Here is a 15,918-nt window from a genome sequence, read left to right on the forward strand (position 1 = left end):
AAAACTCCGAATATATCTGACATTTTATAATTACATATCTCCCTGCTGGATCTATTATTTCCTCTTCTATTTTAATCGGTACATTTTTACTGATTAATATAGCTACTCCTCTTGCTTTTGAATTATATGACGCTGCTGTTACATGTCCTATCCAATCTCTCTTTAATTTCTTGTGCTCCATTTCAGTTAAGTGTGTTTCTTGCACGAATGCTATCAATTTTATCTTTTTTCAGTAAATTTAGCAGTTTCTTCCTTTTGATTTGGTTATGTATTCCGTTAATAATTAAAGTCATATAGTTCAACATAGCCATTTCATTCTTTGTTTATCTTTCCTTTCCGTTTCCTCATCATCACCTTTCCTTCTTACCCATTTCTACTTTCTTGTTTTGAACACTTTATAAGACAACATTTCTGAAACATCAAACATTTCCCTTATTCTCCTATCAAAAATTTCTTTAACTCCACTATCCCCTCCCCTTCCTGAGTTGCCCTTTATCCCTTGTCAGGCAACCACATCTCCCCTCTCCATTTGGATTTGCGAATTCACTCGCAAGCGTCAACTGATTTCGCAGTGACCATAACTCCTCCCCACCCAGCCCCCCCCCGAAAAGATTCTAATTTTCATATACAACAAAGGTCACTCTCTTAATTCCCTCCTTACTTCCTCTCTTCCCTTTCTCTCCCTTATTAATTCTTATCTCTACTCTATATATTTTCTTTTAAATACGCATACACTCATGTACACACACACATATCTATCTCTCTCTCTATATCTATCTCTCTCTCTATATCTATCTCTCTATATCTATATATATATATATATATATACACACACACACACACACACACACACACCCATATACACACATACATATAGTTCGTGGTCATTTTTGCTCTCGTTACATGTCTTCATCTCTCTGTCTGTTTTGTAGTTGTTCTGCAAATTTTCGTGCTTCCTCCGGATCAGAGAATAGTCTGTTTTGCTGCCCTGGAATAACTATTTTAAGTATCGCTGGGTACTTTAGCATAAATTTATATCCTTTTTTCCATAGGATCGCTTTTTCTCTTCTTCAGGAGTTCAATACTTATGTCTGGATAGAAAAAAAATTTTTGACCTTTGTATTCCAGAGGCTTTTTGTCTTCTCTTATTTTCTTCATTGCTTTCTCCAATATATTTTCTCTTGTTGTATATCTTAGGAATTTTACTAAAATGGATCTTGGTTTTTGTTGTGGCTGTGGTTTATGTGCCCTTTCTATTTCCATTTCTTCCTGTAATTCTGGTCTTCCTAGGACCCTGGGGATCCAATCTTTTATAAATTCTCTCATATTCTTGCCTTCTTCATCTTCCTTAAGGCCTACTATCTTTATATTATTTCTTCTACTATAATTTTCCATTATATCCATCTTCTGAGCTAACAGCTCTTGTGTCTCTTTAACTTTATTAGATTCTTCTAATTTCTCTTTTAAGTCCTCTACTTCCATTTCTACGGCTGTTTCTCGTTCTTCCACTTTGTCCACTTTTTCCTATATCTGACATGACCACCTCTAATCTATTCATTTTTTCTTCTGTACTTTTAATTCTTCTTTTTATTTCACTAAATTCTTGTGATTGCCATTCTTTTATTGATTGCATATATTCTTTAAAAAAATATATATCCATTGTCTTGCCTTTCACTTCTTCCATTTCTCTGTGTTCTTCTTCTTCTTCCTCTGGGTTGGTCATCTGTTGTTTCCTTGATTTCTTTTTATTCTCTTCTTTCTTGTTCTTGTTGTTTTCTATGTTCTCTTCTTGTTGTTGTGCTGTAGCTGTGATTCTCAGCTGTGGAGATCGACTCCTCAGCTGGTCCCCCCTCCCGTCAGTGTTTTTAAGTCTTGCGCATCGCGCATGCGCACTTTTGCTTGGCTGCGCGAGCCATTTTTGTAGTCCCAAGCTCGGGACTTCAACTGACCTGAGGGAGCAGGCTTCTCTCTCCACAGCGGGCTTCCTCGGACAGGTAAGGCCTTCACCTTCTTCTTCCGATGTCTTTTCTTCTTCCCATTGCTTTCGACTTTTCTTTCTTCACTGCCATTTTCTTCCCACCTTTACTTTCACTTTATTTTAATTTTTGTGTTTGTGCCTTTGTGTTTTCTGTGTTTTTGTTAAACTTTTCCGGAGAGGGCTGGAGTTCCCCGACCGGCCACTACTCCATCACGTGACTCCCCCCCGGGCTTCATATTCAGTGCAGACATGAATTAATTGGTACGCTTGGTGGCCCAACGTTGTGAAGAGCAGGTCGTACCAATCACCATTGGCTGTGATTTTGTGGCACCTCAGATAAGCCATCAAACAATGTACCACATATCAAACTTTACAGAGGCCTCGGGTTCCTTTGGATCCATCTCCAGTTTCTCCAGTTATGTTGCCTTGTCTGTGGCACTTTAAAATTCTGATCAATAAATTGTGACGTGATCAATGACCACTCGCAGGCACGAAGCAAGAGTCAAAGGCTTTATTGATCAGAAGACCCAGACATGCCTCTATGTGGTGCTGGCTCATGTCCAAGGCAGGTATGAGGCAAGAGACAAGGGCTCTTGGCCTTTATTAGGGGATATTATGGGGAGGGGCTACAGGTACAGAAGGCGGGCCAGTCTGCCCAGCCAGTGAAGACATGCCCACAGTACCGTGTTCCACCATAATACCCAGATTAAATGTGCGCCAATCATTGTCCCCGATCGGACAGACAAACCATGGGGCCACCATTGTGACTACCTCTAATAGTCTGAGGTGTGGCAGCCTATACTCCTGTATGAAAGTGGCATCCATCTCAATTTTGATGAGTTATTGCAGGTGTTTACACACCACAGTGTGTTTGACACTCCGCACGTTAAAGGTTGCTCTTTTAATCTCCATTGTTGTTCACTGGAGTTTTCAGTTCTTACACTCTAATGCTATTCAGCCAGAGGCCTCATACCAACCACTTTGTTGAACTGTAGCACAGATTTGTGCCTCAGGAACAGGGGGTCATCTTGCTCAGGAAGGTGAAGCTGGAGTGTCACTGTGGGGAGGTCCAGCTGTGCTCCTGCTTCTTCATTTCTGGGCTGGCTTGTATTCTCCTTCTCCTGGAGCTGGGGAGCAACTGCCTCTGTACTGCTCCTGGACTCGAGCTAGGGGCGGGGGGGAGGGGGGTTGGGTGGGGAAGGGGTGCACATCCCACAGTGTGCTCCTTTCTTTTCCATCCATCTTGCCTCTTTCTCTGCCTTCTCATGGCACTCATGCTGGCTTAATCCTCAGATACAAAAAAGATGCCGACCTGCTTGCTCCTTGATCCTTTTCTTCAGCACTGGTTGCCAATTTCTTCCATGGGGATTTTGGCATTTTCTTTTTCTTCACCATTTGTCAATTTTCCTCAAAAGTTCCCTCCTCCATTGACTCCTCTGGAGCGGGCTCCTCGCACCTCGAGGTCACCGTCTCTACCAGGGTTTTCTCCCCCACAGTTGAGATTAAAGGGGTGTTGGCCTCGTTGGGGGTGGTGATGTTCGCTGTTTTCCCTCTTATTGCCTCTGTGTAGGTGGTTATATGTTTTGGTCAAACTCTGCAGAGGTGACCATGTAAGGGATTGCTTAAGGTGGTATGAGAGTGGAAAGAAAAAGTTTGAAAACCACTGTTTTAATCATCCCTAATTGACTCATTGTGTAGATGGTTTCATAACTCCAAAGGAAATGGGCCAAAGACAATTTTTCCCAAGCAAAATATTTCAGTAACAATTGGGTCTAGAGCAATGGTTCGCAACCATTTTCCTTCTACTCACATCCCACCTTAACTAATCCCTTACTAATTACAGACCACCTATGGCATAGGGTGGTATGTGAGTGGAAAGAAAAAAGTTTCAAAACCACTGGGTTAGACTGATGCAACAGCTTCCACAAGACCACATCCTTGGTGTCAAATGCATTATGAAGTTAAAATTAAATTCAATTATCCAAACACTACATAACCAAAATTTTCAGCTATCTGAAAAAAACATTGGTGGCGACATGAAATCACAAGTTGAAAAAATCTTTTCTTAAATTTATGCATTTATCTTATTTTGTAAGCAGAGATGATGCTGCTTTCTTTTGGTAAGAATTAAACATTATTTCACGCTTAAACAACAAGAAAAAAACAACGGAAAGTTTTTCAACTGCTAATACAAGTTTTCTGCTGATGCTTCTGGGCTGCTTAAAGCAGAAAAAATCTAATTATCCAAACAACGCCTGGTCCCAAGCATTTCAGATAAATCAGGAACATACTGTACTTGATCAATTACCAAGCCTGCCCATTTCCTATTACCCAGCTCATCCTGTTGTTACCAATACCCATGACTCTAGTTTATCTTCTTTTAATATTACAATGCACTCCTGGTCATATTTCCTTATTCAATTATCTGCCAAATTGATATAATCTAAAATTCCTCTGTCCATTGCCCATGCATTCTGGAGATTGTGAAAGAACAAGTTCAGTATTGTGGTAGGAAAGTGGTGCAAAGAGAATTGTTGAACAAAACTGATGAAGATGCGATCTCCAAGAATATCAGGAGCCATGGTTGGTGGGGGGGCGGGGCAGCAGGAGAGAAGAGAAAAGCATGTACTCACAAGTAATATTGGAAAGTTTGGGCTGCATCTTCCTCTAAGTGGACACTGCACATTCCGCACTTTCTGGCAATGACCCGAATAGATGGAACCCCTGATGCCCAAGCTTTGCTTAATACATAGATTAAATATGCCTCAGTTTCCACATCTCACAAGCAATAGAATTTTACACACGATCTCCAACAAATCCTGGGAGTCACTCAAGATGATTGAGATGCTTGCAGTATCTATCCACTGGCACACTATGCATGCAGAAGTACTGCTGTCAATTTAGAGTTACATTATGGTTACAGGCCCTTCCAGCCCACCCATATATATCAATTAACATACAAACCCCAGTACTTTTTTTTGGAGAGTGGGAGGAAATGGGAGCATCCGGAAGAAATCCGCACAAACAGCAAGAGAACCTAAAAACTCTTTCCAGGCAGTGCTGGATTCGAACCCATGTCACTGTAACAGCATTGCCTAACAATTATGCTAACTGTGTAGTCCACCCTGAAAATAGTTCTCCAAGCTCAAAGTTTCGGGCAGCCCCGAGAGACTGGAAAGAGTTTGGTGGATCAGAGGAGAGCAAGTGAAATGTGATTTGTGATCAGGTGAGCCTCACATTCCAGCACAGTGGTAGGTTTCCTCATGCTGAACACCCCCAGTGCAACACCTCCTCCTCCAGCTGCTCAAACTTTGACAGCACTTTTAATATAGATGTCAGTTTCCATGTGTACACACAACATATAATAAACCCTTGAGTAACTGTTCAAATCCAATCATGGTAGTTTGGGTATGCCAATCAAACAGCAGAAATTATGGAAGAAATTAGCCAGTCAAGCAAATTCCATGGAATAAGAAACCAGTTAATGTTTGGGATCAATAGCCCATTCTCACAGCTGGGAGAAGAGTGCAGGGTTAAGCTTTCAACAAAGACCTGGGCTGCGGGTTGTGGGGGAAAGGAGTGAAGTACAAGAACAATATGAAGATAGGTGACAAGAACAATATGAAGATAGGTGACAAGAATAATATGAAGATAGGTGAAGACAGATGTGATAATGAAGAGTATTGAAAATGAGTGAAGCTTTTTAAGTGATAAGGTGAGAAAGGGATGCAGACAGGACAATCGAAAACAGTGAGAGAACTGTTCACCGGAGCTGGAAAATTCAATGTATTTCTTTCCTAGAAGGCAATGAACGTCAGAAATGCAGTTAATTAGTGAATAATTTTCTGAAGGAAACCTACAACTTGATTTTTATGTGATTTGTATCTGCATCAGTGTGGGTCAACCTTTAAAACACCCACTGAGGTGACCTGTTACTGACATACGAAAACAGAAAGAGAATGGAACGACACAGACTGCCCACCATCAAATCTCCACATTCAACCCTGCCAGTCAACCCTCCAAATTCATCAACAAACATGTATCTGTATTACAAGCATTCCCCCAAAGATTAATCAAGCCACTCATCATACCAGAACCCATATACACAACAATGCACCAGGTGATTCTGTGTAAATTCAGTCCCATCAAGTTGGGGGAAGGGTAGGAATAGAAAATGGTGTCACAGTGGACTTGAGATAGGATGGCACAGCTTTGGAATTCATAATATTGACTGCAGACCCCTAGAATCTCACAACATTCAGTTAAACAATGGGGGGAAGGGTAGGGATAGAAAATGGTGTCACAGTAGACTTGAGATAGGATGACAGCGCTTTGGAATTTGTAATATTGACTGCAGATTCCTATAATCTAACATTCAGTTAAACAATGAGCAACAAATGCATCACCAGCTACCATCCTCCTTGGGCTGATGAACAATGCTCTAACATGTGGAACACCATTTGGAGGAAGAGAAGAAAATGCATTCTGTTGGGGACTTCAATGTCCATCACCAAGAATATCTTGGCAGATCCAGTGCCTACAAAGTTGTCAAAGTTGAGAGAAACACCAGCCAAATCCAGTCAATAGCTAATGATAAAATTAGGGTCAGAATCGATCAAAGCTTAACTGGACCAGCTACATTAATACTGCACCAGCTACATTAATATTGCACACTCAAGAACAGATTAGAAGCTGTGAGACACAGTCTGCAGATCCTGGGGTCCAGTGCAATACACAAATGTGCTGGAGAAACTCAACAGGTTATGCAGTATCCATAGGAGGGGTAACCAACATTTCATCAGGTACAAGAAAAAAAAACAGACACCTGATTAAAAAGGTGGGGGGAGGAAGATAGGAGAGGACTAAAGGAGGAAGGGGTAAGGAGAGGAGCAGACAAACAGGTAAGAGGAAATAGGTGGATACAGAGGAGCGCAGATCTCTAATAGAAGGATCAAGGGGAGTCTAGGATATCATAGAATAAGAGCAGGAGGAGAGACAATGTGGTTTGAAGCTATGGTGCCCGATGTGGCTCCTGACAAACCAAAGCCTTAGGTGCAAATCAAAAGCTTGATTGAATGTTCTCCAGTTGCCTGATGAGAACAATTCCAATAAGAAAAATTCTCAACACAATCCATTAACAAGGAGTTCACATGATTAATGTAAATGACAGCTTGTCATTAGGAAGTATATTTCTTGTTGAATATTTAATCTGACACGAGATGCTGGGTCAGATGTTAATATTCCAAATTCTGGAGCTAGTCTTTGTTTCATCTTGTATTCAGATGTGTGAGTTCTTAGACAACACATGGATGAAGGAAAAGGTTCTTTAAAGTTGATGTAAACAGCCCATGAGGAATGCCATGAGGCTGCAAGCATCATTACAGATATCTCATGCAGCTCCCTGCTGGCAGCCAAGTCTAATCAAACAGGAGCTATAATCCTTAAGGCATTGCTAGTTGCATTGCAAACCTGATCATCATTACAGCCCTCTAAATATTCATTCCTTCTATCACCAGCCCAAAGATGTCTTCACGTGCACAGCAGTTACTTTATTAAAAGGGCATTAAAGACAAACCTGGGAGCTACAGTCCAGTGAGCTTAGCATTAGTCGCAGACAAGATACCCGAGGAGATTGAGTGAGGATCTATGTGCATTTGGAGAGGCAAGGACCGATTAAGGATAGTCAGCATGGCTTTGTGTGTGGGAAATGGTATCTCATTTGAACAGGTATTTGAAGAAATGGCTAAGATGATAGATGGAGAAGGATGGCAGGCATTATTGGCTTCTGACAAGACCCCACATGGTAGCTTGTGGATGACATAGGATCTGGGGCGAGTTGGCCAGCTGGATTCAGAATTGGCTTGATTGTGGGAGACAGGTAGTGGAGGGTTGTAACTCAGATTGGAGGTTCATGACCAGTGATGTGCCGCATGGATGGGCACAGGGTTCTTTGCTTGTCATCTACATTAACAACTCAGATGAGAATTTAAGTTTGTAGTTGACACCAAAATTGGTGATACAGTGAAGAACGTTATGTGAGATAGCATTAAGTTGGAAAGGATGCAGAAAAGATTCATGAGACCATTGATGTGACTGGTTGGGTGCAATACGAGGGGCTGGGACTTTTTTTTTGCCCCTAAAATATAGGTTTGATAGGACCTTGAATATATGTATAAAATAATGATTGTGTAGATAAAGAAAATAGTCTTGTTTTGGTTTCAATCTAAAACTAGAGGGCAAAGATTTAAGGCAACAACCGTGGAACCATAGAACTCAGGTCCTTCAGTCAGTAAGGGGGAGGTGAAATTTAAAATGGATCTGGGACATGTTCTTGACAGAGGATGCTGGGTATCTGGAGCAAGCTGCAGAGGAAATGGTATGTGGTACAATTGTAACATTTAGGTATATACATGCATAGCAAAGACTAGAGGGATATAGCTAAATGCATGCAAATAGGACTAGTTTGGCTGGCATGAAGAAGTTGGGCTGATGGGCCTGGTAAAATGCTATTACTCACTTAGGTTACTCCAGCTATAACCATCAAATTCTAATCACTTCACCAAGACCAAATGCCCAAGGGGCACAGGAACACTATTACCGGAATCTTGCAGCTCAAAGGGCACTGGTAGCACACTGCCTGCTCTGATGCAGGAAAAAGATTGAAATTCTCATGGCATGGGGCCAAGGCATCTCTCTCTCTCTATTTATATGTCAATAAGATAAAGGAGATTATTACTGACTTCAGGAGAGAGAGAGCAGAGACCACACCACTGTTCACATTAATGCTGCTGAAATCAAAAGAGTAGATCGCTTCAAGTTCTAGCAATAAGTATCTCCAGTGACCCAACTTGGGACAAGCACATCAATACACGATTAAGAAAGCATACCAATACCTCTACTTTCTGAGAAGACCAAGTTCAGCGAGTCCCCCTTGTCCCTCAACTTCTCCAGGTGCACCATCGAAAGCACACTTGCCACATGCATCACATGGGATGGGAGGTTCTCTCAAGATTACCTAACCCTAACTTCCCTCCCCATCTACATCTACTGCTATCAAGGAAAGAGAGCCAACATACTGAAAGACATATTACACCCTTCTCCCTCCTCCCATCAGGGAGAAGTCGAGAGAGTGTGAAAGCACACACCAAGGCTTAAGTGGAACAGGAAAGTCTGGTGAGTCCCTCCAACATTTCTATGCTTGTACCAACAGACTTAAAGACCGTTTCTTGCCCATTATTCTCATGAACGAATCCCCTAACTATACTGTCATGCTGCTCTTGCTTGGTGCTATTTGATCCTTTCATTCCAATCCTAAACAGTGATTATGCTCTTTACATGGCTGTATGAATGTTACAGATAACATCCTGGTCTGTTTGCAGAAGTACCCTCTCACCGTACTAAGTATTTTGCAAAAAAAAACTCCTGTAACAAGGCTGCAGTTTTCACAACCTGGCAAGTTTGCCCTGTTATTAGTCTCCAAATTCCAGATATTTCATTTTGGACCTCACTGCTCAAACTCCAAATCAGTGCTTTCCTGTTCTTTGATTCACAGGTCTCAAAACAAACCTTCCTACAAATTGTTAGAAGGCTTCCTGCAAATGACATGGCAAAATGATGTGAAAAGAGATATCTGAAACTTTTTGACAAAAAGCAAAGTACAAAGTTCAGAATTAACATTGCAATGCATCAAGCATTTGAATTAAGAAAAACAGTTTATAGTCCAATTCTCTCAGAAAGAATGGCAATTGAATACTAGTTAGAAATACTAAACAAGGGCAGCATGGTTGGTGTAGCAGGTAACATAACACCTTCACAGTGCTAGTGATCGGGTCCGGATCTGGGTCCAAATCCCATACTGTCTGAAGGAGTTTGTATGATCTCCCCATGTCTACCTGGGTTTTCTCCAGGGGCTCTAGTTTCCTCCCACCATTCAAAATGTTTTGAGGGGTTAGGTTAATGGGGTATAAATTGGGTGGCACGGATTCGTGGGCTGAAGTGGCCTGTTACTGTGCTGAATGTCTAAATTTAAAAAAAGGTTGCCAAAACATTTTTAATAAGGTGGATCATGTGCAAAAGCTATCAAGAAAAAAAACTGACAATATAAATAACGTAAGGCTGCTCCACTCTCTCAACCAGATTCTTCTGCATGCAATTCCTCCTCTGAAATTTAACCTTGATTTTTCAAATCTTTCACGATCCCATTACCAGCCCCTCCCTTAGTTGGGTCTGGATGTCTGATCAGAACATTGATTGTTACCTGGATTTGTCCCCCATGCTAGAGGTAAAGGTTCCATGATTGTCATATAATACTACATTTAGAATGTAACATGCATGAAATTGTTTAACTTGGTCTCCCGTAAGGAAGACAGAGTCGCCACTTTGTCAAGCGCCCCTCACAGAGCAAGTTGGTAAATTGAAACAAAAGCAAAAATTTACCTTTGAAGATATAATCCTGTTGTCAGGATACTTTTGTAGAATATAAGCATCTGTGCCGTGAGGTGGTTCACGATGCCCAATGTAAACTGTCCGATTATCCACCCAATTCTCTTCTCCAGCACACTAAACAGAAAGACCAACAATTATTGTTGAACATTTTTTGCAATCTTGTTCCAAATATTGAACAAGATATTGAACAAATTGTTGGAATTAGGTATCTTTTATAAAGCTTTCAATTGTACAAGTTTACATTAAAAATTCTTTTAAAAATTACCTCATAAGCAGGTCACAGCTTCTATCCAATTAAAGGCACTGACAAATAGCACTTTCATTATAAACCAAATCACAAAAGCTGTTTCACACAATTCTCTCTGATCAATTTTTTTTTTTAAACTTTATTCATTCAAAATAGATAATAAGTAACATATATATCAACAAAGCACACACACATATACACACACATATACACACACATATACACACACATATACACACACATATACACACACATATACACACACATACACACACATATACACACACATATACACACACATATACACATGACACATATACACACATATATATAAAGAAGAAAAAAAGAGAAAAAAAAAAGACCCCCCCACCCTTTCAGCCAACTCTCCTAAGGAGAGCCATAAAGAAAAAATTAACGAAAAGTGAAACATACATATTAAAATCTAATCAATGTAAATCAAAATGTAAATATTCTGAATATAACCACCACTTATTAATAAAAAAACTATAGTTATCACGCAAAACATGTGTTTTGTTCCATTATTAAGCAATATTTCATCTCATTATGCCATCTATTAATATCAATCATATTCATATCTTTCCACGTACTAGCAAAACATTTTTTCGCTACAGATAGCGCTAAATATACAAAAACAAGTTGAAATGTATCTAATCCCAGACCTTTCAAAGGTTGCAAACTACCTAATAAAAAAACTGTTGAATCTAAAAGTATTTTAATCTTATACAGGTATTCCAGAAATGATCGTACTTTCTTCCAAAAAGATTGTGTGGGTGGATGGAGAGAGAGAGAGAGAGAGAGAGAGAGAGAGAGAGAGAGAGAGACACACACACATGACCAAACCACATGAAAAAAAGTTTCAACAGCATGACCACACATCTAAAACACAAATCTGATTCCTGAAAACCATATTTTTTTCAATTATACTTAACACTTGAAAAATTGATGTAAAAAATTATAATTAATCATCGCATAATATGCATTTATCAGTCTAGTTACACTATCATAACAAATATCTGACCAATCATCCTCAGAAAAAAAAAAACAATCTCCACTTCCCATTTACCTTTAGATTTATCCCAACCCTTTTTATCCATACTATCCTGTAATATTTGATACAAAACTGAAATATAACCCTTCTCTGGTACCTTCATAAGGAAAGTCTCAAATTTAGTCATTTCAGGTAAAATCATATCTCTACCAAACACATGTTTTACCAAAGATCGAACTTGATAATAAAGAAAAAAATTCTTATCAATACCATAACTGTCTCTCATCTGATCAAAAGATAAAAATTTACCTTCTTTAAAACAATCTCCCAAATTTTCCATACCTTTAAATCTCCAATGTAATAAACTTCGATTATGTATTGAAAAAGAAATAAGTTGATTATTATACAGTGGAGTCAAGGCTGACAATTCACCACTAGAACCTATCATTTTCTTTTTCTTTGTCCATAACTTCATTAAATGTTTTAGTATAGGCACATTATGTTGCTGTAACAAATTTACATTCCATCTAAACAAAAATTGATGTATTTCAAATTCAAAAATATTTGCCATCTCAATTTGTGCCCAACTAGGGGGCCGTTCCAGATCCATCAATTAACTAATAAATTTAAGTTGGGCTGCTTCATAATAATTTTGAAAATGTGGTAAACATAATCCCCCTAGTTCATATTTCCAAGTTAATTTATTCAAAGCTACTCTTGAAAATTTACCTCTCCATTAAAACTCCCTAACCATTTTATTCAAATCTCAAAAAAAAAATCAAGTAAATACAGAATAAATTGAAATAAATATTCATCTTAATTGAATTTATTCTACCCAATAAATTAATAAGTAAATCTTTCCATTTAATCAAATCAATTTTAATTTTTTTTATTAACAGAACATAATTTAATTTCTATAAAGATTGATAATTGACATCCATAATTATACCCAAATACTTAATTCGATCCGTCCATTTCAAGTTAAGAATGTTCTTATTAGCTGAATAATCTCCTTCACTCACCAGTAATATTTAGCTTTTTTCCCCCAATTAACTTTATATCCAGAAGGACGTCCATATTGCATCAAACACTCCTTCAAATGCAAAAGTGATTGAGCTGGATTTGTTAGGTACACCAATGCATCATCAGCAAATAAATTAATTTTATATTCCTCATCTAAAACTTTCATACCCTGTATCTGTGTGTTCTGTCTTATCAACTGTGCTAAAGGTTCGATCACTAACGCAAACAAAGCTGGTGATAAAGGACAACTTTGACGAGTAGATCGGGTCAGTTTAAAGGGTTCTGAAATCAAACCATTCGTCAGTACTCTGGCTACCGGTTTACTATATAAAGCCTTAACCCAACCAGTAAAAAAAGGACCAAACTTAAATTTCTCCAAAACTTTAAACAAAAAATTCCATTCATCTCTATCAAATGCTTTTTCAGCATCTAAAGATATCACCATCAGACGATCTGAAGATTGTCGAAATCTATTAATCAAACCAATCACTAAAATTTTATCAGAGGCATATCTATTCTTTATAAAACCTGTTTGATCCACATGAATCAACTTGGGTAAAAACTTAGCTAATCTATTTGCCAAAATTTTAGCTATAATTTTATAATCTACATTCAACAACGAAATTGGTCGAAATGAAGATACTTTCAAAGGATCTCTATCTTTCTTTGGAATTATTGTAATTAAAGCACTAGAACAAGACTCAGGCAATTCATAATGTTCTCCAACCTGGCGTAGTACATCTCCAAACACTGTAGAGAGGTCATCATAAAAAACTTTATAAAATTTGACCGAGAATGGATCATCACCAGGTGATTTACAGTTTGGCATTTCCATCATAGCCATTTTAATTTCCGAGTCAGTAAATGGTGCTTCCAACTCCTGTATATATCTACATCCTCTAACGTCGGTAAGTTCAACTGTGATAGAAAAAGATCAATCGATCCGTTTTCTTGTTTTCCATCAGATGTATTTAATTTTTATAAAATGAACAAAATTCATCATTAATCTCGCGAGGTTTATACGTAATAAACAAATTCTGTCTAACAGCATTAATAGTCCTCGAAACCTGTTCTTTCTTTAATTGCCATGCCAATACCTTATGTGCTTTCTCTCCCCATTCGTTGTTTAGTCCTATTAATCATACATTCAAATTGATAAAATTGCAAAGTATTATATTCCAATTTCAACCTGGACAATTCTATTTTCTGATCTTCTGTAATGTCTCTCTGACATTCCTTTTCTAACTCACTAATCCATTTCTCTAACTCAAGACTCTGATTTAATTGATTCTATTTTTATTTTAGAAGTAGAACTAATTATTTGTCCTCTCAAATAAGCTTTCATAGCGTCCCATACTACAAATTTACTTTGAACAGAATTAGAATTTTCTTTAAAAAAAATTAATGTTCTTTCAAAAAAATCAATAAATTCTGCATTTTTAACAGCATTAAAGACAAAGGAGGAAAAACCCAACACCCAACCCCAACCAACCAATTTTCCCTTGCAACCGCTGCAACCGTGTCTGCCTGTCCCGCATCGGACTTGTCAGCCACAAACGAGCCTGCAGCTGACGTGGACATTACCCCTCCATAAATCTTCGTCTGCGAAGCCAAGCCAAAGAAGAAGATATTAAACCTCCAACAATAAGCCACTTGAACTTTCTCAGAAGTTATATACGTAAAGTATAACAAAGAATGATCCGAAATCACCCTACTTTTATATTCTGCTCGTTGTATTTTCCCCTGTAGATGTGCCGATACTAAAAAAAAAGTCAATCCTTGAAAACAATTCATGTCGAGCTGAATAAAAGGAGAAATCCTTCTGTCGGGTTAAGACATCTCCAAATATCCACTAAATTGAGATCTTTCATCAACGCTTGAACCTGAACTGCCATTTTAGATTTCTTAACTTTCTTTTGGAGACTTATCCAATAAAGGTTCCAAAACAATTAAAATCACCACCAACTAAAACATTCTCTTTAGCCTGACCCAGATATAGAAATGCATCCGAAATAAATGTTTCATCATCTTCATTTGGGGCATAAATATTAAGTAAAGTCCAAAATTCACTAAAAATCTTACAATTTAATTTAAGAATACATCCTGCCTTTTCCTCCATTGATTGTAATTCAAAAGATAAATTCTTGTGTATCAAAATTGCTACACCTTTAGACCTGGAATTAAATAAGAAGAATATACATGTCCTACCCAGTCCCTCTTCAATTTCATACTTTCTTTGACATTCAGATGTGTTTCTTGTAAAAAAAAGCAACATCAATTTTCATTTGCTTAATATACGCCAAAATACGCTTAATAGGACTGTTTAAACCCCGAACATTAAGAGTAGCAAACTTCAACTTTGACATATCCACTAATATTACTAAAAACTAATAAAATCGATATATAAAGATTCAAATCAACGTAAATAGGCCCTTCAATAGGAGAAAGAAGCCACAAATTAGAAACTAAATAAAATAAAAAAAATTTTTAAAGTTTAAAAAAAACCCCAAAAGAAAACTACCAAGAGGTAGTAATCCCCAAACAAAACTTGGGTGTGGATCACCCACCAGTGGCTGATGACTAATAGAACATAGAGCAAATCTCTCCATCCCCAGCCAAACAAAGAATGATAACAAAATATCATAATGACATAAAAATAAAGTAAGAATAAGAAAATTCTTCTATTCATCCAAGAGATTCCAAACTCGGTGACCCCATTTCAAGAGGAATTGGACTCTTTCCATTCCCATTTCTCCCATTTCTACCATTTCTTCCATTTCCAGAACAACCAGATTTTTATTTAGCAGACAATGGTAGACTATGTCTTTGTCCTCTTACATCTGGCAACGAATAAGCAAAAATCATTGCTTCACGCTCATTCTCAAAAAACCGAGATTGAAATCTCCACAAAACACCTTTAACACTGCCGGATAGCGAAAAGTAGACATAGCCTTTACGCCACAAGCCTTCTTTAACTGGATTAAATCGACGCCAAAGCTGAATAACCTCGACTCAAATCAGGATAGAAAAAAACCTCAACTAGTCTGAAGCATTAATGAGGCTTGTCGTTGTCTCGCATTTTGCACTGCTAGACGAAGTATCGTTTCTCTGTCCAAATAATTCAAGCATCGGATTATCACGGGTCTTGGTGGTTGACCAGGCAGAGGTCTTCTTCTTAAGGCTCTATGAGCTCTTTCCAATACCAGACCTCCAGAG

The 15,918-nt window shown here is 38.3% G+C and overlaps 1 protein-coding gene across 10 annotated transcripts in view; it reads right to left on the reverse strand.

Moving 5' to 3' along the window:
• The window catches only part of atp11a (ATPase phospholipid transporting 11A), a 213,865-nt gene that overhangs the window by 163,177 nt on the left and 34,770 nt on the right, over positions 1 to 15,918 (reverse strand). For all 10 annotated transcript variants that reach the window (XM_069890379.1, XM_069890380.1, XM_069890386.1 and 7 more), the window contains exon 2: positions 10,415 to 10,537. In XM_069890379.1, coding sequence (XP_069746480.1) covers positions 10,415 to 10,537 — 123 coding nt within the window. The remainder of the gene's footprint in view (positions 1 to 10,414; positions 10,538 to 15,918) is intronic.

Source organism: Narcine bancroftii, chromosome 7, assembly GCF_036971445.1.
Source record: "Narcine bancroftii isolate sNarBan1 chromosome 7, sNarBan1.hap1, whole genome shotgun sequence".
Classification (NCBI taxonomy): Eukaryota; Metazoa; Chordata; class Chondrichthyes; order Torpediniformes; family Narcinidae; genus Narcine; species Narcine bancroftii.